General features: G+C 40.5%; 1 protein-coding gene across 3 annotated transcripts in view; it reads right to left on the bottom strand.

Annotated features, from left to right (window-relative positions):
* ANTKMT (adenine nucleotide translocase lysine methyltransferase) overlaps positions 1–23,819 on the bottom strand; it is a 232,528-nt gene that overhangs the window by 41,856 nt on the left and 166,853 nt on the right. For all 3 annotated transcript variants that reach the window (XM_053694780.1, XM_053694779.1, XM_053694781.1), the window contains 2 exons: positions 8,666–8,806; positions 8,536–8,586 (listed from right to left, as the gene is read on the bottom strand). In XM_053694780.1, the coding sequence (XP_053550755.1) occupies positions 8,536–8,586; positions 8,666–8,806 (192 nt within the window). The remainder of the gene's footprint in view (positions 1–8,535; positions 8,587–8,665; positions 8,807–23,819) is intronic.

The following is a 23,819-nucleotide window of genomic DNA, read 5'->3' as shown; positions in this document are numbered from 1 at the left end:
AAGTTTCTGGGAGCTCTTTTGGCAGTGATCAGATCCCAGGGAATTCCGGTGGCGCCTTATCTAGATGACATCTTGGTTCAGGCATCATCTTTACAACTAGCAAAATCTCATACAGAGATGTTGTTGTCTTTTCTACGTTCCCACGGGTGGAAAGTGAATCTGGAAAAGAGTTCTCTAGTTCCGACTACAAGAGTGGTTTTCCTAGGGACAATCATAGATTCTCTGTCCATGAAGATTTTCCTGATGGAGGTCAGAGAATCCAAACTTCATGCTTCCTGCCTTTCCCTCCAGTCTGCCTTTCGTCCATCAGTGGCTCAATGCATGGAGGTGATTGGTCTGATGGTGGCTTCTATGGACATCATTCCTTTTGCTCAGTTCCATCTGCAAACACTGCAGCTTTGCATGCTCTGTCAATGGAACAGAGACCATTCATATTTATTGCAGAGGATAAAGCTGGATCCCCTAACAAGAGACTATCTCTCGTGGTGGATTTCACAGCATGATCTGTCTCAGGGCACTTCCTTCATGAGACCTTGCTGGGTGATTGTAACTACAGACGCCAGCCTGTCAGACTGGGAAATTGTTTGGGGTTCTCTGAAGGCTCAGGCATGTGGTCTTGGGAAGAGTCCTCTCTTCCCATAAACATCTTTGAGTTAAGAGCAATCTTCAATGCCTTAACAGCTTGGCCTCAATTATCTTTGGTCTGGTTTATCAGATTCCAGTCAGACAACATCACCTCAGTGGCTTACATCAACCATCAGGGAGGAACTCGAAGTTACGTGGCCATGAAGGAGGTGACTCGCATTTTGCAGTGGGCGGAAGCTCATGATTGTCTTCTATATGCCATCCACATTCCAGGAGTGGACAATTGGGAGGCAGATTTTCTGAGCAGGCAGATCTTTCATCCTGGGAGTGGGCTCTCCATCTGGAAGTGTTCTCTCAGATAACCCTCAGGTGGGGGGTTCCAGAGTTGGATCTGATGGTGTCCTGCCAAAACGCCAAGGTTCCAAAGTATGGTTCAAGGTCAAGAGATCCTCAGGCCGTTCTGATAGATGCTCTAGCGGTTCCTTGGATGTTCTCTCTGGCTTACCTGTTTCCTCCGTTTGCTCTCCTTCCATGAGTCATTGTTCGTATCAAACAGGAGAGAGCATCGGTATTCCTAATAGCTCCTGCATGGCCTCGCAGGATCTGGTTTGCGGATCTGGTACGGATGTCATCTCTACCTGCCTGGAGGTTACCACTGAGGAAGGACCTTCTTATTCAGGGTCCTTTCATCCATCCAAACCTAGATTCTCTGAAGCTGCCTGCTTGGAGATTGAACACCTAGTTTTGTCTAGACGTGGTTTTTATGAAGTGGTCATTGAAACTATGCTCTAGGCTCGCAAACCTGTTGCTTGCAAGATTTACCATAAGGTATGGTGTAAATATCTTTATTGGTGCAAATCTAAAGGGTTCTTCTGGAGCCGGGTGAGGATTCCCCAGATTTTGTGTTTTCTTCAGGATGGTCTGGAGAAGGGTTTTTCAGTCAGTACTCTAAAGGGTCAGATTTCTGCGCTATCTATCCTTTTGCACAAACGTCTGGCAGACTTACCAGATGTTCAAGCCTTTGTTCCAGCTCTGGTTAGAATCAGGCCTGTGTTTAAACCTGTTGCTCCTCCGTAAAGCCTTAATCTAGTTCTTAAAGTTTTACAGCAGGCTTCGGTTGAGCCGATGCATGTTGTTGATATAAAGTTGTTATCTTGGAAGGTTTTATTTCTTCTTGCTATTTCTTCTGCTTGCAGAGTGACCGCACTTTCAGCTCTGCAGTGTGATTCACGTACCTTATCTTTCATGGTGATAAGGCGGTCCTTCGTACTAAATTGGGTTTTCTCCCTAAAGTGGTGTCGGATTGAATCATTAATCAGGAAATTGCTGCTCCTTTTTGTCCTAATCCTTCTTCTCATAAGGAACGTCTTTTGCATAACTTGGATGTTGTGCATGCTCTAAAGTTTTACCTTCAAGCTACTAAAGATTTTAGGCAATCTTCTGCCCTTTTTGTTGTTTTCTCTGAAAAGCGTAAAGATCAGAAGGCCACTTCTGCTATCCTTTCCCTCTGGTTAAAAAAGTATGATTCATTTGGCTTATGAGACTGCTGGACAGCAGCCTCCTGAGAGAATTACGGCTCATTCCACTAGGACTGTCTCCTCTTCTTGGGCTTTCAAAAATGAAGCTTCTGTGGAACAGATTTGTAAGGCGGCAACATGGTCCTCTTTGCGTACCTTTTCCAATTCTACAAATGTTATACTTTTGCCTCGGCTGAGGCTTCCTTTGGGAGAAAGGTTCTTCAAGCAGTGGTGCCTTCTGTTTAGGTCCTCCTGCCTTTTTTCTCCCTCCCTGTTCATTCTTTGTCCTTTAGCTTGGGTATTAGTTCCTACTAGTAATTGGAATGACGTTGTGGACTCTCCATGTCTTAGGAAAGAAATCAAAATATATGCTTACCTGATAAATTTCTTACTTTCCAGACATGGAGAGTCCATGACCCCGCCCTCTTTTTAATTATAATTTAGCAGGGTTTTTTTTAAATAAACCTCAGGCACCTTTTTCACCCTTGTGTTTCTTTTTTTTCTATTTTCCTTCAGCCGAATGACTGGGGATTATGGGTAAGGGAAGTTACACTTAACAGCTTTGCTGGGGTGCTCTTTGCCTCCTCCTGCTGGCCAGGAGTTGAATATTCCACTAGTAATTGGAATGACGTTGTGGACTCTCCATGTCCAGAAAGAAAGAAATTTATCAGGTAAGCATAAATTTTGTTTTTACAATTTATTTATTCAATCTGCTCATTTGTTGGAATATTCATTACCTCACCAAATATTGCTGTTTAAAACTTTTTTTTTGCATTACTAATGTTTTCAATTAAACTTTAATTCATAATATGATTATAATATAAATTAGAATCATATATATGGATTGCATTCCTCATTAACACTTGGGGAGATTCAAGCTACATGTGCACCAATACTTACTTCAGCAGTACAGCTCTGTGAGTCTCTCGGCAATAGATTGGGCAGGTCTGATTCTCTGTCAATCTGAAGCTGGGTTGGTGACATAAGCGATGACGCGTTAGAAAGGAAATGCGCACTGCCGAGTACCAGCACAAACTGGGTAGACCTCCCTGATAGGACTCATATAATGACTCCCATGGAGGGTGGGGGTTGAAAATAGAGGATTTTTAACTCCAGATTGGTTAAACACACAATGAAATCGAAAATAGTATGTAATTATGAAAAAGAGTTTCATGTCCCTTTAACAATGTGATCACATACATAGTGAATGTATAGACATTCTATGGGAGTTTCATGGGCGATGCATGGGCGTAACCTATATTCAAATGTGCACCTTTTCACCTATACCAGTCTTGCCAGGCTTTCATTAGTAAGATTTTAAACTGTAAGAAAACTACTGACTTAGAAATTTACGGCGAGATTACGAGTTTTGCGTTAGGAGCTGTGCGGTGCTAACGAGCAGTTTTTCTCACCGCTCACTTACATGCAGCGCTGGTATGACAGGTTTTTACAAGCCTAGCGTTAAAAGGCAAGAAGTGAGCGCAGAACAAAATTTTGCTCCATACCGCACTCCGATACCAGCGCTGCTTAAATCAGCAGTGAGCTGGTCGTACGTGCTTGTGCACGATTTCCCCATAGACATCAATGGGGAGAGCCAGCTGAGAAAAAGTCTAACACCTGCCAAAAAGCAGCGTAAATCTCAGTAACGCAGCCCCATTGATTACTAAGGGGAAACTAAAGTGGCCTTCTGGTTACACCTAACACCCTAACATGAACCCCAAGTCTAAACACCCCTAATCTTACACTTATTAACCCCTAATCTGCTGCCCCAATATCTCTGACACCTACATTATATTTATTAACCCCTAATCTGCCACCCCCAATGTCACCACAACCTACCTACACTTATTAACCCCTAATCTGCCACCCCAACGTCGCCGCCACTATTTTAAATATATTAACCCTTAAACCTAAGTCTAACCCTAACACTCCCTAATTATTAACTACATTATTCCTATTTAAAACTAAATACTTACCTATAAAATAAAACCTAAGCTAGCTACAATATATCTAATAGTTACATTGTAGCTACTTTATGGTTTATGTTTATTTTACAGGCAAGTTTGTATTTATTTTAACTAGGTAGAATAGTTATTAAATAGTTATTAACTACCTAGCTAAAATAAATAAAATAAAACCTAACCTAAGTTACACTAACACCTAACACTACACTATAATTAAATAAATTACCTACATTAAATACAATTAAATAAATTAAATTAGCTAAATTACAAAACCCCCCCACTAAATTACAGAAAATAAAAAACAAATTACAGATCTTTAAACTAATTACACCTAATCTAATAGCCCTATCAAAATAAAAAGCCCCCCCCAAAAATAAAATAAAAAACCTTAGCCTAAACTAAACTACCAATAGCTCTTAAAAGGGCCTATTGCGGGGCATTTCCCCAAAGAAATCAGCTCTTCTTCCTGTAAAAAAAAAAAAATACAAACACCCCCCCAAATAGTAAAATCCATCACCCACACAACCAACCCCCCAAATAAAATACTAACTAGAAAACCCTAAGCTCCCCATTGCCATGTAAAGGGCATTTGGATGGGCATTGCCCTTAAAAGGGCATTTAGCTCTTTTGCAGGCCCAAAGCCCTAACCTAAAAAATAAACCCACCCAATACACCCTTAAAAAAATCCTAACACTAGCCCCCGAAGATTCACTTACCGGGAGAAGTCTTCATCCAAGCGGCAAGATGTCCTCAACGAAGCTGGCAGAAGTGGTCCTCCAGACGGGCAGTAGTGGTCCTCCAGACGGACAGAAGTCTTCATCCAGATGGCATCTTCTATCTTCATCCGTCCGGCGCGGAGCAGGTCCATCTTCAAGACATCCGACGTGGAGCATCCTCTTCAAACGACGGCTTCATCGTAATGGATATTTCTTTAAGTGACGTCATCCAAGATGGCGTCCCTTAGATTCTGATTGGCTGATAGAATTCTATCAGCCAATCAGAATTAAGGTAGAAAAAATCCTGTTGGCTGATTGGATCAGCCAATAGGATTGAGCTTGCATTCTATTGGCTGATTGGAACAGCCAATAGAATGCCAGCTCAATCCTATTGGCTGATTGCATCAGCCAATAGGATTTTTCTACCTTAATTCCGATTGGCTGATAGAATTCTATCAGCCAACCGGAATCTAAGGGACAACATCTTGGATGACATCACTTAAAGAGATATTCTTTATGAAGAAGCCGTCGTTTGAAGAGGATGCTCCGCATTGGATGTCTTGAAGACGGACCCACTCCACGCCGGAAGGATGAAGACAGAAGATTCCATCTGGATGAAGACTTCTTCCCGTATGGAGGACCACTTCTGCCCGTCTGGAGGACCACTTTTGCCAGCTTCGTTGGGTGTTAGTGTTAGGATTTTTTTAAGGGTGTATTGGGTGGGTTTATTTTTTAGGTTAGGGCTTTGGGCCTGCAAAAGAGCTAAATGCCCATTTAAGGGCAATGCCCATCCAAATGCCCTTTTCAGGGCAATGGAGATCTTAGGTTTTTTTAGTTAGTATTTTATTTGGGGGCGTTGGTTGTGTGGGTGGTGGGTTTTACTGTTGGGGGGTGTTTGTATTTTTTTTTTTTACAGGAAAAAGAGGTGATTTCTTTGGGGCGATGCCCCGCAAAAGGCCCTTTTAAGGGCTATTGGTAGTTTAGGCTAGGGTTTTTTTTTATTTTGGGGGGGGGGGGGCTTTTTTTATTTTGATAGGGCTATTAGATTAGGTGTAATTAGTTTAAAGATCTGTAATTTTTTTTTTATTTTCTGTAATTTAGAGGTTTCTTTTTGTAATGTAGCTAATTTAATTTAATTTATTTAATTGTATTTAATGTAGGGAATTTATTTAATTGTAGTTAATAATAGTAATTTTATTTAGATTTATTAAAATTATATTTCAATTAGGGGATGTTAGGGTTAGACTTAGGTTTAGGGGTTAATAAATTTAATATAGTGGCGGCGACGTTGGGGACGGAAGATTATGGGTTAATATATATAATGTAGGTGGCGGCGATGTTAGGGGCGGCAGATTAGGGGTTAATAATATTTAACTAGTAAAAATGAACATATCCCAATAAAGGGATATAAAAGAGCGCTGATGTTTAAAAAAGAAAACAATATTCTATATAAAACAAGGTAATACACTTTAAATATAGTAGATCAGATCTACCGTATTAGTCCTGTTTAGTGTCCATAAGCTGGTGGTAAATTAAAGGGATATGGATATCCTCCTAATGGGTATGGTGAGTCAGGCTGCTCCTCTTGATCCCAGAGAGTGTGGAACAACTGTTAAAAAAGAGTAGAGAGAGGGCGCCACAATAGCGTGATACCGTCTGGAATGCAGGTACAGATAAAAGTAAGTATTATGCTTACCAAATAGTGTGGCACTGTGCTGTGACCAGTGCAAAAGAGCAGGCTAGCACTTAACAGTGGCTAGTACACTGTGGAAGCCAAGCTCCAAAGGCACTTGTCCTGGTTGCAACTTGGTGTATGTCTCCTGTTGTCTGGACTTCAGGTGCTGCAAAGGTGTAATCTTTTGTGTGTTGTTTAGTTGGTATTGATAAACCACAACACAGACAACTTCAAATAAAAATGACTTTTAATACTTATGACGCGTTTCTCAACCTCCAGGGGTTGTTTCATCAGATAAAAAAAAGATGAAACAACCCCTGGAGGTTGAGAAACGCGTCATAAGTATTAAAAGTCATTTTTATTTGAAGTTGTCTGTGTTGTGGTTTATCAATACCAACTAAACAACACACAAAAGATTACACCTTTGCAGCACCTGAAGTCCAGACAACAGGAGACATACACCAAGTTGCAACCAGGACAAGTGCCTTTGGAGCTTGGCTTCCACAGTGTACTAGCCACTGTTAAGTGCTAGCCTGCTCTTTTGCACTGGTCACAGCACAGTGCCACACTATTTGGTAAGCATAATACTTACTTTTATCTGTATCTGCATTCCAGATGGTATCACGCTATTGTGGCGCCCTCTCTCTACTCTTTTTTAATATTTAACTAGTGTTTGCAAGGTGGGAGTGCGGCGGTTTAGGGGTTAATATGTTTATTATAGTGGCGGCGATGTCCGGAGTGGCAGATTAGGGGTTAATAATTGTATTTCAGTGTTTGCGATGCGGGAGGGCCTCGGTTTAGGGGTTAATAGGTAGTTTATGGGTGTTAGTGTACTTTTTAACACTTTAGTTATGAGTTGTATGCTACGGCTTTGTAGTGTAAAACTCATAACTACTGACTTTAGAATGTGTTACGGTTCTTGGAGGTAGAGGGTGTACCGCTCACTTTTTGGCCTCCCAGGACAGACTCGTAATACCGGCGCTATGCAAGTCCCATTGAAAACAGGGTTTACGAAGTTTACGTAAGTCGGTTTGCGGTAAGGCCAAAAAAGTGTGCGGGGCCCCTAAACCTGCAAGACTCGTAATAGCAGCGGTAGTGAAAAAGCAGCGTTAGGACCTGTTAACGCTGCTTTTTTACCTTACCGCAAAACTAGCCGTTAGTTTACAATTGTATTATTTGAACTGTTACTAAACAGAAACCAAATTATATATTTGTTGAATGCACAGTATATTTTGTGTAAACATGCTTTGAATACATGCCCACTCCCCACTGCCAATATCTGAGTTTACTCATAATGTGGAAGGAGTTTTGCTCAGACAGCAATCCCTATTGTTTGCTATGGAAGGTACATAACCACTCATCTGGACAGAGAGGGTCAGCCCAGTTTTTCTAAAATATTACCGGACGCACGGATTGTGAGACTGGCAAGACCAAAAATTCTTGTGGGTCTGGCGATCATCATCAGAACCTCAAGGTCCCTTCTTCCTTGAAAACCTCAAATCTCTCAATTTAACGGTATGGTGATTGAACTACCATTTCATCATGTTTGCCCCCTTTTGAGGCTGCTTTTAGTAGGAAAGTTCTGCAGACTGCAGTGTCTGTTTAGCACCTCTACCTGCCATAAATATTTTTTCCTCCCTATTTCATGGTATCTTGTGGACTTTACACTCTATGCTCATCTGATAAATTTATTTCTTTCATGATGAGACCTGCCCTTGTTTTTTCATAAGAGTTGGTAGCAGTAACAGTTTTCTTACCTTGCTTTTCCTTTCTTGTTTTCTTATTTTCTCCTTTCTCTTGAGAGAGAGAGATTACAGCTCAGTTATTTGGGGTGCCTCCTCCTGCAGACTGGGCTTGTGGACTCTTACCACAAAATAAATTCATTTATCAGGTAAGCATACATTTTGTTTTTTTAATATTCCTCTTCCTTGGTTACCAAAATGGTGAATTTTTCATTAATCAAATTAGACAAATTCAAAGAAAACTTCATTCAGAATGACTTTTGCATGCATCTTTCCTAATATTTTGTATGCTTTAAAGTTTGCAGCAAAGTAATGCTATTCAGAGGCTATACTTACCACGCTAGGGGCAAGAAATATGGAAACACTTCCACAGTCAGTTAGGTTCACCTAAAATAAGATGTTCAGAATCATTTCTTTAGCTTTACTTTTATTTAACACAGATATCAGTGTGAATATTATTCTTTACCTTCCAAAGATCCTTTCGTTGGTATGAAACCTTTCTATGGTAACCAGCTCTCCAGGCATAAAAGTTGGAAAGATAAACCAACCAAGGATTTAGCTCATAGCCAATTGCAGGACGGAATCCACATTTTGCTGCTTCCAATACCTGCCATTACATTACAAATACTCAGTTATGTGGAAAAATCAGAATATAATAGTAAAAAATAATTATAACTTTAATTTGGAAACCTTTAGGAACATTAAATGATTCTTTATGATCTCTGAAAATCCAGGGTAATTATGTAGCCCAAAGTGATATTCTTAATTCACCTAAAATTGCATAATGTAATTTGTAGAAGAACTATCGGCTAGATTACGAGTCTTGCATTATGAGTTGTGCGGTGCTACCGTGCAGTTTTTTCTCACTACTCAATTACCTACAGCGCTGGTATTACAGGTTTTTACAAACCCGGCGTTAACAGGCAAGAAGTGAGCATAGAGCAAAATTGTGCTCCATACCGCACTCCAATACCAGCGCTGTTTAAGTGAGCGGTGAGCTGGTCGTATATGCTCGAGCACGATTTCCCCATAGACATCAATGGGGAGAGCCGGCTGAGAAAAAGTCTAACACCTGCAAAAAAGCAGTGTAAAACTCAGTAACGCAGCCCCATTGATTCCTATGGGGAAACACATTTTATGTTTACACCTAACACCCTAACATGAACCCTGAGTCTAAACACCCCTAATCTTACACTTATTAACCCCTAATCTGCCGCCCCCAACATCGCCGACACCTACATTATACTTATTAACCCCTAATCTGCCGGTCCGGACATTGCCGCCACCTACATTATACCTATTAACCCCTAATCTGCTGCCCCCAACATCGCCGACACCTACATTATATTTATCAACCCCTAAACTCCCACCCCCAATGTTGCCACAACCTACCTACACTTATTAACCCCTAATCTGCCGCCCCCAACGTGGCCGCCACTATATTAAATGTATTAACCCCTAAATCTAAGTCTAACCCTAACACCCCCTAACTGAAATATAATTTAAATAAATCTAAATAAAATTACTATCATTAAATAAATTATTCCTATTTAAAACTAAATACTTACCTATAAAATAAACCCTAAGATAGCTACAATGTAACTAATAGTTACATTGTAGCTAGCTTAGGGTTTATTTTTATTTTACAGTCAAGTTAGTATTTATTTTAACTAGGTAGAATAGTTATTAAATAGTTATTAACTATTTAATAACTACCTAGCTAAAATAAATACAAATGTACCTGTAAAATAAAACCTAACCTAAGTTACACTAAATAACACCTAACACTACACTACAATTAAATAAATTCCCTACATTAAACACAATTAAATAAATTAAATTAAATTAGCTAAATCACAAAAAAACCCCACTAAATTACAGAAAATAAAAACCAAATTACAGATCTTTAAACTAATTACACCTAATCTAATAGCCCTATCAAAATAAAAAAAAGCCCCCCCCCCCAAAAAAAAAAAAACCTTGTCTAAACTAAACTACCAATAGCCCTTAAAAGTGCTTTTTGCGTAGCATTGCCCCAAAGAAATCATCTCTTTTACCTGTAAAAAAAATACTAACACCCCCCCAACAGTAAAACCCACCACCCACACAACCAACCCCCCAAATAAAAGCCTAACTAAAAAAAACTAAGCTCCCCATTGCATGAAAAGGGCATTTGGATGGGCATTGCCCTTAAAAGGGCATTTAGCTCTATTGCTGCCCAAAGCCCTAACCTAAAAAATAAACCCACCCAATACACCCTTAAAAAATCCTAACACTAACCCCCGAAGATTCACTTACCGGGAGAAGTCTTCATCCAAGCGGCAAGAAGTCCTCAATGAAGCCGGCAGAAGTGGTCCTCCAGACGGGCAGAAGTGGTCCTCCAGATTCCGATTGGCTGATAGAATTCTATTAGCCAATCGGAATTAAGGTAGAAAAAATCCTATTGGCTGATTGGATCAGCCAATAGGATTGAACTTTAATCCTATTGGCTGATGCAATCAGCCAATAGGATTGAGCTGGCATTCTATTGGCTGTTCCAATCAGGCCCTTTTAAGGGCTATTGGTAGTTTAGTTTAGGCTAGGGTTTTTTTTTATTTTGGGGGGCTTTTTTATTTTGATAAGGCTATTAGATTAGGTGTAATTAGTTTAAAGATCTGTAATTTGTTTTTTATTTTCTGTAATTTAGTGAGGGGGGGGTTGTGATTTAGCTAATTTAATTGAATGTATTTAATTGTATTTAATGTAGGGAATGTATTTAATTGTAGTGTAGTGTTAGGTATTATTGTAACTTAGGTTAGGTTTTATTAGGTAAATTTGTATTTATTTTAGCTAGGTAGTTAGTAAATAGTTAATAACTATTTACTAACTATTCTGTCTAGTTAAAATAAATACAAACTTGCCTGTAAAATAAAAATAAACCCTAACCTAGCTACAATGTAACTATTAGTTATATTGTAGCTAGCTTAGGGTTTATTTTATAGGTAAGTATTTAGTTTTAAATAGGAATAATTTAGTTAATGATAGTAATTTTATTTAGATTTATTTAAATTATATTTAAGTTAAGGGGTGTTAGGGTTAGACTTAGATTTAGGGTTTAATACATATAATATAGTGGCAGCGACGTTGGGAGCAGCAGATTAGGGGTTAATAAGTGTAGGTAGGTTGCAGCGACATTGGGAGTGGGAGATTAGGGGTTAATAAATATAATGTAGGTGTCGGCGATGTTGGGGACATCAGATTAGGGGTTAATAGGTATAATGTAGGTGGCAGCGATGTCCAGAGCAGCAGATTAGAGGTTAATAATATTTAACTAGTGTTTGCGAGGCGGGAGTGCGGCGGTTTAGGGGTTAATATGTTTATTATAGTGGCGGCGATGTCAGGAGCGGCAGATTAGGGGTTAAAATTTTTATTACAGTGTTTGCAATGCGGGAGGGCCTCGGTTTAGGGGTTAATAGGTAGTTTATGGGTGTTAGTGTACTTTTTAGCACTTAAGTTATGAGTTTTATGCTACAGCGTTGTAGTGTAAAACTCATAACTACTGACTTTAGAATGCGTTACGGATCTTGTCGGTAGAGGGTGTACCGCTCACTTTTTGGCCTCCCAGGACAAACTCGTAATACCAGCGCTATGGAAGTCCCATAGAAAAACAAAATGTATGCTTACCTGATAAATTTATTTCTCTTGTGGTGTATCCAGTCCACGGATTCATCCATTACTTGTGGGATATTCTCCTTCCCAACAGGAAGCTGCAAGAGGATCACCCACAGCAGAGCTGTCTATATAGCTCCTCCCCTAACTGCCACCTCCAGTCATTCGACCGAAGACAAGCAAGAGAAAGGAGAAACTATAGGGTGCAGTGGTGACTGTAGTTTAAAAATAAAAAACACCTGCCTTAAAATGACAGGGCGGGCCGTGGATTGGATACACCACAAGAGAAATAAATTTATCAGGTAAGCATAAATTTTGTTTTCTCTTGTAAGGTGTATCCAGTCCACGGATTCATCCATTACTTGTGGGATACCAATACCAAAGCTATAGGACACGGATGAAGGGAGTGACAAGGCAGGCGCTTAAATGGAAGGCACCACTGCCCGTAAGACCTTTCTCCCAAAAATAGCCTCAGAAGAAGCAAAAGTATCAAATTTGTAGAATTTAGAAAAAGTATGAAGCGAAGACCAAGTCGCCGCCTTACAAATCTGTTCAACAGAAGCCTCATTTTTAAAAGCCCATGTGGAAGCCACCGCTCTAGTGGAATGAGCTGTAATTCTTTCAGGAGGCTGCTGGCCAGCAGTCTCATAAGCTAAGCGGATTATACTTCTTAACCAAAAAGAAAGAGAAGTTGCTGAAGCCTTTTGGCCTCTTCTCTGTCCAGAGTAGACCACAAACAATGCCGATGTTTGACGAAAATCCTTAGTAGCTTGTAAGTAAAACTTTAAAGCACGAACCACGTCAAGATTATGTAATAGACGTTCCTTCTTTGAAGAAGGATTAGGACACAGTGACGTAACAACAATCTCCTGATTGATATTCCAATTAGATACCACCTTAGGAAGAAACCCAGGTTTGGTACGCAAAACTACCTTATCTGCATGGAAGATCAGATAAGGGGAATCACACTGTAAGGCAGATAACTCTGAAACTCTTCGAGCCGAAGAGATAGCTACCAAAAACAGAACTTTCCAAGATAAATGCTTGATATCTATGGAATGCAGAGGTTCAAACGGAACCCCTTCAAGAACTTTAAGAACTAAATTTAAACTCCATGGCAGAGCAACAGGTTTAAACACAGGCTTAATTCTAACTAAAGCCTGACAAAACGCCTGAACGTCTGGAACATCCGCCAGACGCTTGGGCAAAAGAATAGACAGAGCAGAAATCTGTCCCTTTAAGGAACTAGCTGACAGTCCCTTCTCCAATCCTTCTTGGAGAAAAGATAATATCCTGGGAATCCTGACTTTACTCCATGAGTAACCCTTGGATTCACACCAATGAAGATATTTACACCATATCTTATGATAGATTTTCCTGGTGACAGGCTTTCGAGCCTGAATTAAGGTATCAATGACCGACTCGGAGAACGCACGTTTTGATAAAATCAAGCGTTCAATCTCCAAGCAGTCAGACGCAGAGAAATTAGATTTGGATGGTTGAAAGGACCCTGAAGTAGAAGGTCCTGCCTCAGCGGCAGAGTCCATGGTGGAAGGGATGACATGTCCACCAGATCTGCATACCAAGTCCTGCGTAGCCACGCAGGTGCTATCAAAATCACCAAAGCTCTCTCCTGCTTGATCTTGGCAATCAGACGAGGGAGCAGAGGAAACGGTGGAAACACATAAGCCAGGTTGAAGGACCAAGGCGCTGCTAGAGCATCTATCAGCGCTGCCTTGGGATCCCTGGACCTGGATCCGTAACAAGGAAGCTTGGCGTTCTGACGAGATGCCATGAGATCCAGTTCTGGTTTGCCCCAAAGTTGAATCAACACCTCCGGATGGAGCTCCCACTCCCCTGGATGAAAAGTCTGTCGACTTAGAAAATCCGCCTCCCAGTTCTCTACTCCTGGGATATGGATAGCTGATAGATGGCAAGAGTGAACCTCTGCCCATAGAATTATTTTTGAAACCTCCAACATTGCTAGGGAACTCCTTGTTCCCCCTTGATGGTTGATGTAGGCTACAGTCGTGATATTGTCCGACTGAAATCTGATGAACCTGACTGCAGCAAGCTGAGGCCAAGCCTGAAGAGCATTGAATATCGCTCTTAGTTCCAGAATGTTTATCGGAAGGAGTGCCTCCTCCTGAGTCCACGAGCCCTGAGCCTTCAGGGAGTTCCAGACTGCACCCCAGCCCAGAAGGCTGGCATCTGTCATTACTATTGTCCAATCTGGCCTGCGGAAGGTCATACCCTTGGACAGATGGACCCGAGATAGCCACCAGAGAAGAGAATCTCTGGTCTCTTGATCCAGAATTAGTAGAGGGGACAAATCTGTGTAATCCCCATTCCACTGACTGAGCATGCAAAGTTGCAGCGGTCTGAGATGTAGGCGGGCAAACGGCACTATGTCCATCGCTGCTACCATTAAGCCGATTACTTCCATACACTGAGCCACTGAAGAGCGAGAAGTAGAATAAAGAACACGGCAGGAATTTAGAAGTTTTGACAACCTGGCCTCTGTCAGGTAAATCTTCATTTCTACAGAATCTATCAGAGTTCCTAGGAAGGAAACTCTTGTGAGAGGGGATAGAGAACTCTTTTCTTCGTTCACTTTCCACCCATGAGACCTCAGAAATGCCAGCACAATGTTCGTATGGGACCTGGCGATTTGAAAATTTGACGCCTGTATCAGAATGTCGTCTAGGTAAGGGGCTGCTGCTATACCCCGCGGCCTTAGGACTGCTAGGAGTGACCCTAGAACCTTCGTAAAGATTCTTGGTGCCATAGCTAACCCAAAGGGAAGAGCCACAAACTGGTAATGCCTGTCTAGGAAGGCGAACCTGAGAAACCGATGATGATCTCTGTGTATCAGAATGTGAAGATAAGCATCCTTTAAGTCCACGGTAGTCATATATTGACCCTCCTGGATCATAGGTAGGATGTTTCGAATAGTCTCCATCTTGAAGGATGGGACCCTGAGAAATTTGTTTAGGATCTTGAGATCTAAGATTGGTCTGAAAGTTCCCTCTTTCTTGGGAACTACAAACATATTTGAATAGAAGCCTTGCCCCTGTTCCTCCTTTGGAACTGGGTGGATCACTCCCATAACTAGGAGGTCTTGAACACAATGTAAGAATGCCTCTCTCTTTATCTGGTTTGCAGATAATTGTGAGAGATGAAATCTCCCTTTTGGGGAAGAAGCTTTGAAATCCAGAAGATATCTCTGGGACACAATTTCCAACGCCCAGGGATCCTGGACATCTCTTGCCCAAGCCTGGGCAAAGAGAGAAAGTCTGCCCCCTACTAGATCCGTTTCCGGATCGGGGGCTGATCTTTCATGCTGTCTTAGAGGTAGCAGCAGGTTTTTTGGCCTGCTTTCCTTTGTTCCAAGCCTGGTTAAATGAACAACGGCGTCAGAAACAAATGAATTGGCTAGCTTAAGAGCTTTAAGCTTGTCAAGGATATCGTCCAATGGGGTTTCTACCTGTAGAGCCTCTTCTAGAGACTCAAACCAGAAGGCCGCAGCAGCAGTGACAGGGGCAATGCATGCAAGGGGCTGGAGAATAAAACCTTGTTGAATAAAAATTTTCTTAAGGTAACCCTCTAATTTTTTGTCCATTGGATCTAGAAAAACACAACTGTCTTCAACAGGGACAGTTGTATGCTTCGCTAGGGTAGAGACTGCTCCCTCCACCTTAGGGACCATTTGCCACAAATCCTGTGTAGCGGCATCTATGGGAAACATCTTTTTAAAAACAGGAGGGGGAGAGAACGGTACACCTGGTCTATCCCATTCCTTAGTAATAATTTCTGAAAACCTCTTAGGTATTGGAAAAACATCAGTATAAACAGGCACTGCATAGTATTTATCCAATTTACACAATTTCTCTGGGACTACAATGGCGTCACAGTCATCCAGAGTTGCTAAAACCTCCCTGAGCAACATGCGGAGGTGTTCAAGCTTAAATTTAAATGTAGACATATCAGAATCAGGTTGAAGTGTCTTCCCTGAATCAGAAAAATCACCCACAGAAAGAAGCTCTCCTTCTTCGGCTTCTGCACATTGTGAGGGTATATCAGACATAGCTACTAAAGCGTCAGAGAGCTCTGTATTTGTTCTAGCCCCAGAGCTGTCTCGCTTTCCTTGTAACCCTGGCAGTTTGGACAATACTTCTGTAAGACTATGATTCATAACTGCCGCCATATCTTGTAAAGTATACGCAATGGGCGCACTAGATGTACTTGGCGCCCCTTGAGCGGGAGTTATAGGCTCTGACACGTGGGGAGAGTTAGTCGGCATAACTTCCCCCTTGTCAATTTCCTCTGGTGATAAATCTTTTAAAGCCAGAATATGGTCTTTATAACTTATAGTAAGATCAGTACATTTGGTACACATTCTAAGAGGGGGTTCCACAATGGCTTCTAAACATAATGAACAAGCAGTTTCCTCTATGTCAGACATGTTTAACAGACTAGTAATAATACCAGCAAGCTTGGAAAACACTTTAATTAATGTGAAAAAGCAGATTAAAAAAAAACCGGTACTGTGCCTTTAAGGGAAAAAAACAAACACAAAAACTGCAAAACAGTGAAAAAAGCAGTTAACTTTATGAAATTTTTACAGTGTGTATAACAGACTAAAATAGCATTGCACCCCATAAAACGGCTTTTGTAGGCACAAGAACCCTTTACAGAGGTCCAATATGTCAGGGGACTCCTTCAGGGAAGCTGGATGTCTCAGAATATAAAAACAACTGCGCAATTAGAGCGCGAAAATAGGCCCCTCCCACCATGCACTCAAAGTGAAAGGGCCATAAATAACTACTCCTAGGAGAAATCTAGCCAGCCATGTGGAAAACTAGGCCCCAAATAAAGATTTATCACCCTCAGTAAAAAAAACGTTCTTTATATATATGCAAACGTTTTACATACTAAGCCATAATAGAAAGTAATATGAATATTACCCTTTACTGCAAGCATGATGCCAGTCGTTATTAAATCACTGAAATCAGGCTTACCTTAAATATATCAGGCACTGTCAGCATTTTCTAGTTCTTATCAATCCTCTAGAAAAAAATATACTGAACATACCTCAGGGCAGTTAATTCTGCAGGCCGTTCCCCCAGCTGAAGTTTCCCCATACTCTTCAGTTATGTGTGAGAACAGCAGTGGACCTTAGTTACAACCTGCTAAGATCATCAAAAACCTCAGGCAAAACTCTTCTCTAATTTCTGCCTGAGGTAAAAAAAAAACAGCACAACGCTGGTACCGTTTAAAAATAACAAACTTTTGATTGAAGATAAACTACACTAATTCACCACATCTCTCTTGAGAGCTGCAAGAGAATGACTGGGGGTGGCAGCTAGGGGAGGATCTATATAGACAGCTCTGCTGTGGGTGATCCTCTTGCAGCTTCCTGTTGGGAAGGAGAATATCCCACAAGTAATGGATGAATCCGTGGACTGGATACACCTTACAAGAGAAAAAGGCTTTACGAACTTTATGTAAGTCGGTTTGCGGTAAGACCAACAAAGTGTGCGGGACACCTATACCTGCAAGACTCGTAACAGCAGCGGGCATAAAAAAGCAGCGTTAAGACCTGTTAACGCTGCTTTTTTACCTTAACGCACAACTCGTAATCTAGCCGTATGTGCGTTAGATTAAATATCTAATTAAGAAAACTGGGTAAGTAAAAAGTAAACATATTTTATATATATATATATATATATATACATCCAGACAAAGGGGCACATGTATTAAGGTCTGGCGGACCTGATCCGACACTGCGGATCAGGTCCGTCAGACTTCGCTGAATACGGCGAGCAATACGCTCGCCGTATCAGCATTGCACCAGCAGCTCACAATAGGCCGCCAGCAGGGGGGGTGTCAATCAACCCGATCGTACTTGATTGGGTTGTATTGTGGCGATGTTTGTCCGCCTGCTCAGAGTAGGCGGACAGGTTATGGAGCAGCGGTCGTTGTGACCGCTGCTTCATAACTGCTGTTTCTGGAGAGTCTGATGACTCGCCAGAAACACGGGGCATCAAGCTCCATTCGGAGCTTGATACATACGCCCCAAAGAGTGATTAAGTGGATATAAAGTTAGAGAAATGCAACATTGAGGACCCGAACAAGTTAAAGGGAAAGTGTACTGTAAAATTGTTTTCCAATTAATGTTTTTACAATTACCTGTTATACCAGCAGCAAAGATTAAAATGTATGGGAAATTGCTCATTTAGGTATATTACCATATATGAAATAGGTGTTTCTGTTAATTGAAACCTCAGCCCAATGAAACGGGCAGAGCTTGCAGGGAAAGCAGTTCCTCGATAGCTTATCTCTCAAGCAAAATTGTCCTTATCTTATTTTAATATACACAGTGAGATGAAAAACATTTTAGTACCTCTCTGTCCACCTCCCTCTTGGAGTGTGATTTTTGCTAAACCTTCCGGGTTACATAGCTTTTATATAACCATTACCTATGTATTGAAACTTTCAGTATAGATGGAGATACAACCGTCAAAAACAGTTATTTCAAATGACAAAATAAAGGTAAAGAAGAAACAATTTAGCAGGTAAATTGGATCAATGGGACTAACTTTATTAAAGAAGAGAAAGAAAATCAAATTAAGTTAAATATAGTAAGGAATGTTCTTATGAAGTCTTAATCAAATATAGGAACATAGATACATAAATAAAAAGTAAATATTTATGATATGGTAAAAGTACAGCCATTTAATTTGGAAGATAAATGCATTGTTCCTAAAATAGATACACGTAATTTTTTTGGAATTAAAATTAAAAGTAAGAACACTAACGGCTAGATTTAGAGTTTTGTGGCCAAAGGGGTGCGTTAGCTACGCGTGTTTTTTCCCCCCCGCACCTTTTAAATACCGCTGGTATTTAGAGTTCTCTGAAGGGCTGCGTTAGGCTCCAAAAAGGGAGCGTAGACCACAATTTACCGCGACTTCAACTCTAAATACCAGCGTTGCTTACGGACGCAGCCAGCTTAAAAAACGTGCTCGTGCACGATTTCCCCATAGGAAACAATGGGGCAGTTTGAGCTGAAAAAAAACCTAACACCTGCAAAAAAGCAGCGTTCAGCTCCTAACGCAGCCCCATTGTTTCCTATGGGGAAACACTTCCTAAGTCTGCACCTAACACTCTAACATGTACCCCGAGTCTAAACACCCCTAACCTTACACTTATTAACCCCTAATCTGTCGACCCCGCTATCGCTGACCCCTGCATATTATTATTAACCCCTAATCTGCCGCTCCGGACACCGCCGCAACCTACATTATCCCTATGTACCCCTAATCTGCTGCCTACAACATCGCCGACACCTATATTATATTTATTAACCCCTAATCTGCCCCCCCCCCCAACGTCGCCGCTACCTACCTACACTTATTAACCCCTAATCTGCCAACCGGACCTCGCCACTACTCTAATAAATGTATTAACCCCTAAAGCTAAGTCTAACCCTAACACTAACACCCCCCTAAGTTAAATATAATTTTTATCTAACAAAATAAATTAACTCTTATTAAATAAATTATTCCTATTTAAAACTAAATACTTACCTGTAAAATAAACCCTAATATAGCTACAATATAACAAATAATTATATTGTAGCTATTTTAGGATTTATATTTATTTTACAGGCAACTTTGTATTTATTTTAACTAGGTACAATAGCTATTAAATAGTTAATAACTATTTAATAGCTACCTAGTTAAAATAATTACAAAATTACCTGTAAAATAAATCCTAACCTAAGTTACAATTAAACCTAACACTACGCTATCAATAAATAAATTAACTAAACTACCTACAATTAAATCAACTAAACTAAATTACAAAAAAAAAAAAGATTACAAGAATTTTAAACTAATTACACCTACTCTAAGCCCCCTAAAAAAATAACAAAGCCCCCCAAAATAAAAAAATGCCCTACCCTATTCTAAAATAAAAAGTTAACAGCTCTATTACCTTACCAGCCCTTAAAAGGGCCTTTTGCGGGGCATACCCCAAAGAAATCAGCTCTTTTGCCTGTAAAAAACATACAATACCCCCCAACATTACAACCCACCACCCACATACCCCTAATCTAACCCACCCAAACCCCCCTTAAAAAACCTAACCCCTGAAGATCTTTCTACCTTATCTTCACCCAGCTGGGTATCACCGATCCGTCCAGAAGAGGGTCCGAAGTCTTCATCCTATCCGGGCAGAAGAGCTCCTCCAGAGGGTCCGAAGTCTTCATCCTATCTGGGCAGAAGAGGACATCCGGACCGGCAGACATCTTCATCCATGCGGCATCTTCTATCTTCTTCCATCCGGCGCAGAGCGAGACCATCTTGAAGCAGCCAACGCAGAGCCATCCTTCTTCACCGACGGACTAACGACGAATGAAGGTTCCGATCAGCCAATAGAATGCGAGCTCAATCTGATTGGCTGATTGGATCAGCCAATCGGATTGAACTTTAATCTGATTGGCTGATTCAATCAGCCAATCAGATTTTTCCTACCTTAATTCCGATTGGCTGATAGAATCCTATCAGCCAATCGGAATTCAAGGGATGCCATCTTGGATGACGTCATTTAAAGGAACCTTCATTCGTCGTTAGTCCGTCGGTGAAGAAGGATGGCTCCGCGTCGACTGCTTAAAGATGGTCCCGCTACGCACCGGATGGAAGAAGATAGAAGATGCCGCATGGATGAAGATGTCTGCCGTCCGGATGTCCTCTTCTGCCCGGATTGGATGAAGACTTCGGACCCTCTGGAGGAGCTCTTCTGCCCGGATAGGATGAAGACTTCGGACCCTCTTCTGGACGGATCGGTGATACCCGGCTGGGTGAAGATAAGGTAGGAAGATCTTCAGGGGCTTAGTGTTAGGTTTTTTAAGGGGGGTTTGGGTGGGTTAGATTAGGGGTATGTGGGTGGTGGGTTGTAAATGTTTGGGGGGGGTATAGTATGTTTTTTTTACAGGCAAAAGAGCTGATTTCTTTAGGGCATGCCCCGCAAAAGGCCCTTTTAAGGGCTGGTAAGGTAATAGAGCTGTTAACTTTTTATTTTAGAATAGGGTAGGGCATTTTTTTATTTTGGGGGGCTTTGTTATTTTTTTAGGGGGATTAGAGTAGGTGTAATTAGTTTAAAATTCTTGTAATCTTTTTTTTTTTTGTAATTTAGTGTTTTGGTTTTTTTTGTAATTTAGTTTAGTTGATTTAATTGTAGGTAATTGTAGGTAGTTTAGTTAATTTATTTATTGATAGTGTAGTGTTAGGTTTAATTGTAACTTAGGTTAGGATTTATTTTACAGGTAATTTTGAAATTATTTTAACTAGGTAGCTATTAAATAGTTATTAACTATTTAATAGCTATTGTACCTAGTTAAAATAAATACAAAGTTGCCTGTAAAATAAATATAAATCCTAAAATAGCTACAATATAATTATTCGTTATATTGTAGCTATATTAGGGTTTATTTTACAGGTAAGTATTTAGTTTTAAATAGGAATAATTTATTTAATAAGAGTTAATTTATTTCGTTAGATAAAAATTATATTTAACTTAGGGGGGTGTTAGTGTTAGGGTTAGACTTAGCTTTAGGGGTTAATACATTTATTAGAGTAGCGGCGAGGTCCGGTTGGCAGATTAGGGGTTAATAAGTGTAGGTAGGTAGCGGCGACGTTGGGGGGGGCAGATTAGGGGTTAATAAATATTATGTTGGTGTCGGCGATATTAGGGGCAGCAGAATAGGGTACATAGGGAAAACGTAGGTGGCGGCGGGTTAGGGGTTAAAAAAATTTATTAGAGTGGCGGCAATGTGGGGGGACCTCGGTTTAGGGGTACATAGGTAGTTTATGGGTATTAGTGTACTTTAGAGCACAGTAGTTAAGAGCTTTATAAACCGGCGTTAGCCCATAAAGCTCTTAAAGGGACACTGTACTCAAAAATTTTCTTTCGTGATTCAGATTGAGCATGAAATTTTAAGCAACTTTCTAATTTACTCCTATTATCAAATTTTCTTCATTTTCTTGGTATCTTTATTTGAAATGCAAGAATGTAAGTTTAGATGCCGGACCATTTTTGGTGAACAACCTGGGTTGTCCTTGCTGATTGGTGGATAAATTCATCCACCAATAAAAAAGTGCTGTCCAGAGTACTGAAACCAAAAAAAGCTTATATGCCTTCTTTTTCAAATAATGATAGCAAGAGAACGAAGAAAAAATGATAATAGGAGTAAATTAGAAAGTTGCTTAAAATTGCATGCTCTTTCTGAATTACAAAAGAAAAAAATTTGGGTACAGTGTCCCTTTAACTCCTGACTTTTTTCTGCGGCTGGAGTTTTGTCGTTAGAGTTCTAACGCTCACTTCAGCCAAGACTCTAAATACCAGCGTTAGAAAGATCCCATTGAAAAGATAGGATACGCAATTGGCGTAAGGGGATCTGCGGTATGGAAAGTCGCGGCTGGAAAGTGAGCGTTAGACCCATTCCTGACTGACTCTAAATACCAGCAGGCGGCCAAAACCAGCATTAGGAGCCCTTAACGCTGGTTTTGACGGCTAACGCAGAACTCTAAATCTAGGCGTAAGTGCCTGATGTTATAAGCATTGTCACAATAGGACTGTGTTATAAAAGTATGTGCATCACTATCAATATTGCAGGTGAAATGTTCTAAAGGGATGAAATCTCTGTTTGAAGGTAGTCTTGCCACTCCACTGTGAGAAGCAATGGTTCTCTGCCACTAGGGAATGTTAAAAGCAGAATTATTATTATTATTATTATTATTATTATTATTATCAGTTATTTGTAGAGCGCCAACAGATTCCGCAGCGCTGAATCACTATGTGCAGATAAGGTTAAATGTAAAATGATCCCTTTAGGCAGTATTAAATGACAATACTATTTACATGTGTGAACCAAAACAGAAACTCTATCGTTACAATACAATAGTGAAACTTATACATAAAAAACCTATATGAGCTAGGGGATTGTGGGTATTTATATATTGTTTTATGTGTATGTAGTATACTGTACAACACATTAAAGGGGACACTAAACCCAATTTTTTTCTTTCATGATTCAGATAGAGCATGCAATTTTAAGCAACTTTCTATTTTAGTCCTCTTATCAATTTGTATTCATTCTCTTGCTAGCTTTATTTGAAAAAGTAGGAATGTAAGTTTAGAAGCCAAACTATTTTTGGTTAGTGCTTGCTGACTGGTGTGTAAATGTAGGCACCAATCAGCAAGCGCTACCCAGGGTGCTGAATAAAAAATGGATCGGCTCCTAAACTTACATTCCAGCTTTTCAAATATTTACCAAGATTACAAGTTTTCCGTTACGGTGCAGGGCGGCTATACCGCTGAAAAATTGGCCATTGCGCGTGGAATGGCAGGTCTCCTGTATTACAAGTCGCGGCGGTATAGCTATTCCGCAAGAATTTTAGCCTGTAACGCAACTCTCCATTCCGCACTCAAAAAATTACTTTTAAATGCAGGATTTCCATTGCGCCGTATTACAGGTTGTGCGTTCCGGCTAAAATGCTTGCGTTATAGCCTATACCGCCATGATCCATTCTGCGACCTGAGACCAGTAGTTATGGATTTTGCAACCAAACCCCCAAAATAAAAAAAACCTAACTCTAAAAAATCATAAGCTACCCATTGCCCATTAAGGGGCATTTGTATGGGCATTGCCCTTAAAAGGGCATTCAACACTTTTACAGCCCATTAAAATAAGAAAGCCCTATTCTAAAAACAAAAAAACCAACCCAATAAAACCCCACCCAAAAAAACAAAAAAAAACCCCTAAGTCTAACCCCCAAATAGGTACTCACTGTTCTGAAGTCAGGCGGAGAAGGTCTTCTTCCAGGCGGTGAAGTCTTCTTCCAGGCGGCGACATCTTAATACAGCGCCGGGACCTCTTCTTTTGTCATCCAGGGCGAAGGTGGCGCGGA

Source organism: Bombina bombina, chromosome 11 (assembly GCF_027579735.1).
Source record: "Bombina bombina isolate aBomBom1 chromosome 11, aBomBom1.pri, whole genome shotgun sequence".
Taxonomy (NCBI): domain Eukaryota; kingdom Metazoa; phylum Chordata; class Amphibia; order Anura; family Bombinatoridae; genus Bombina; species Bombina bombina.
This window is presented reverse-complemented; position numbering and strand designations above follow the sequence as displayed.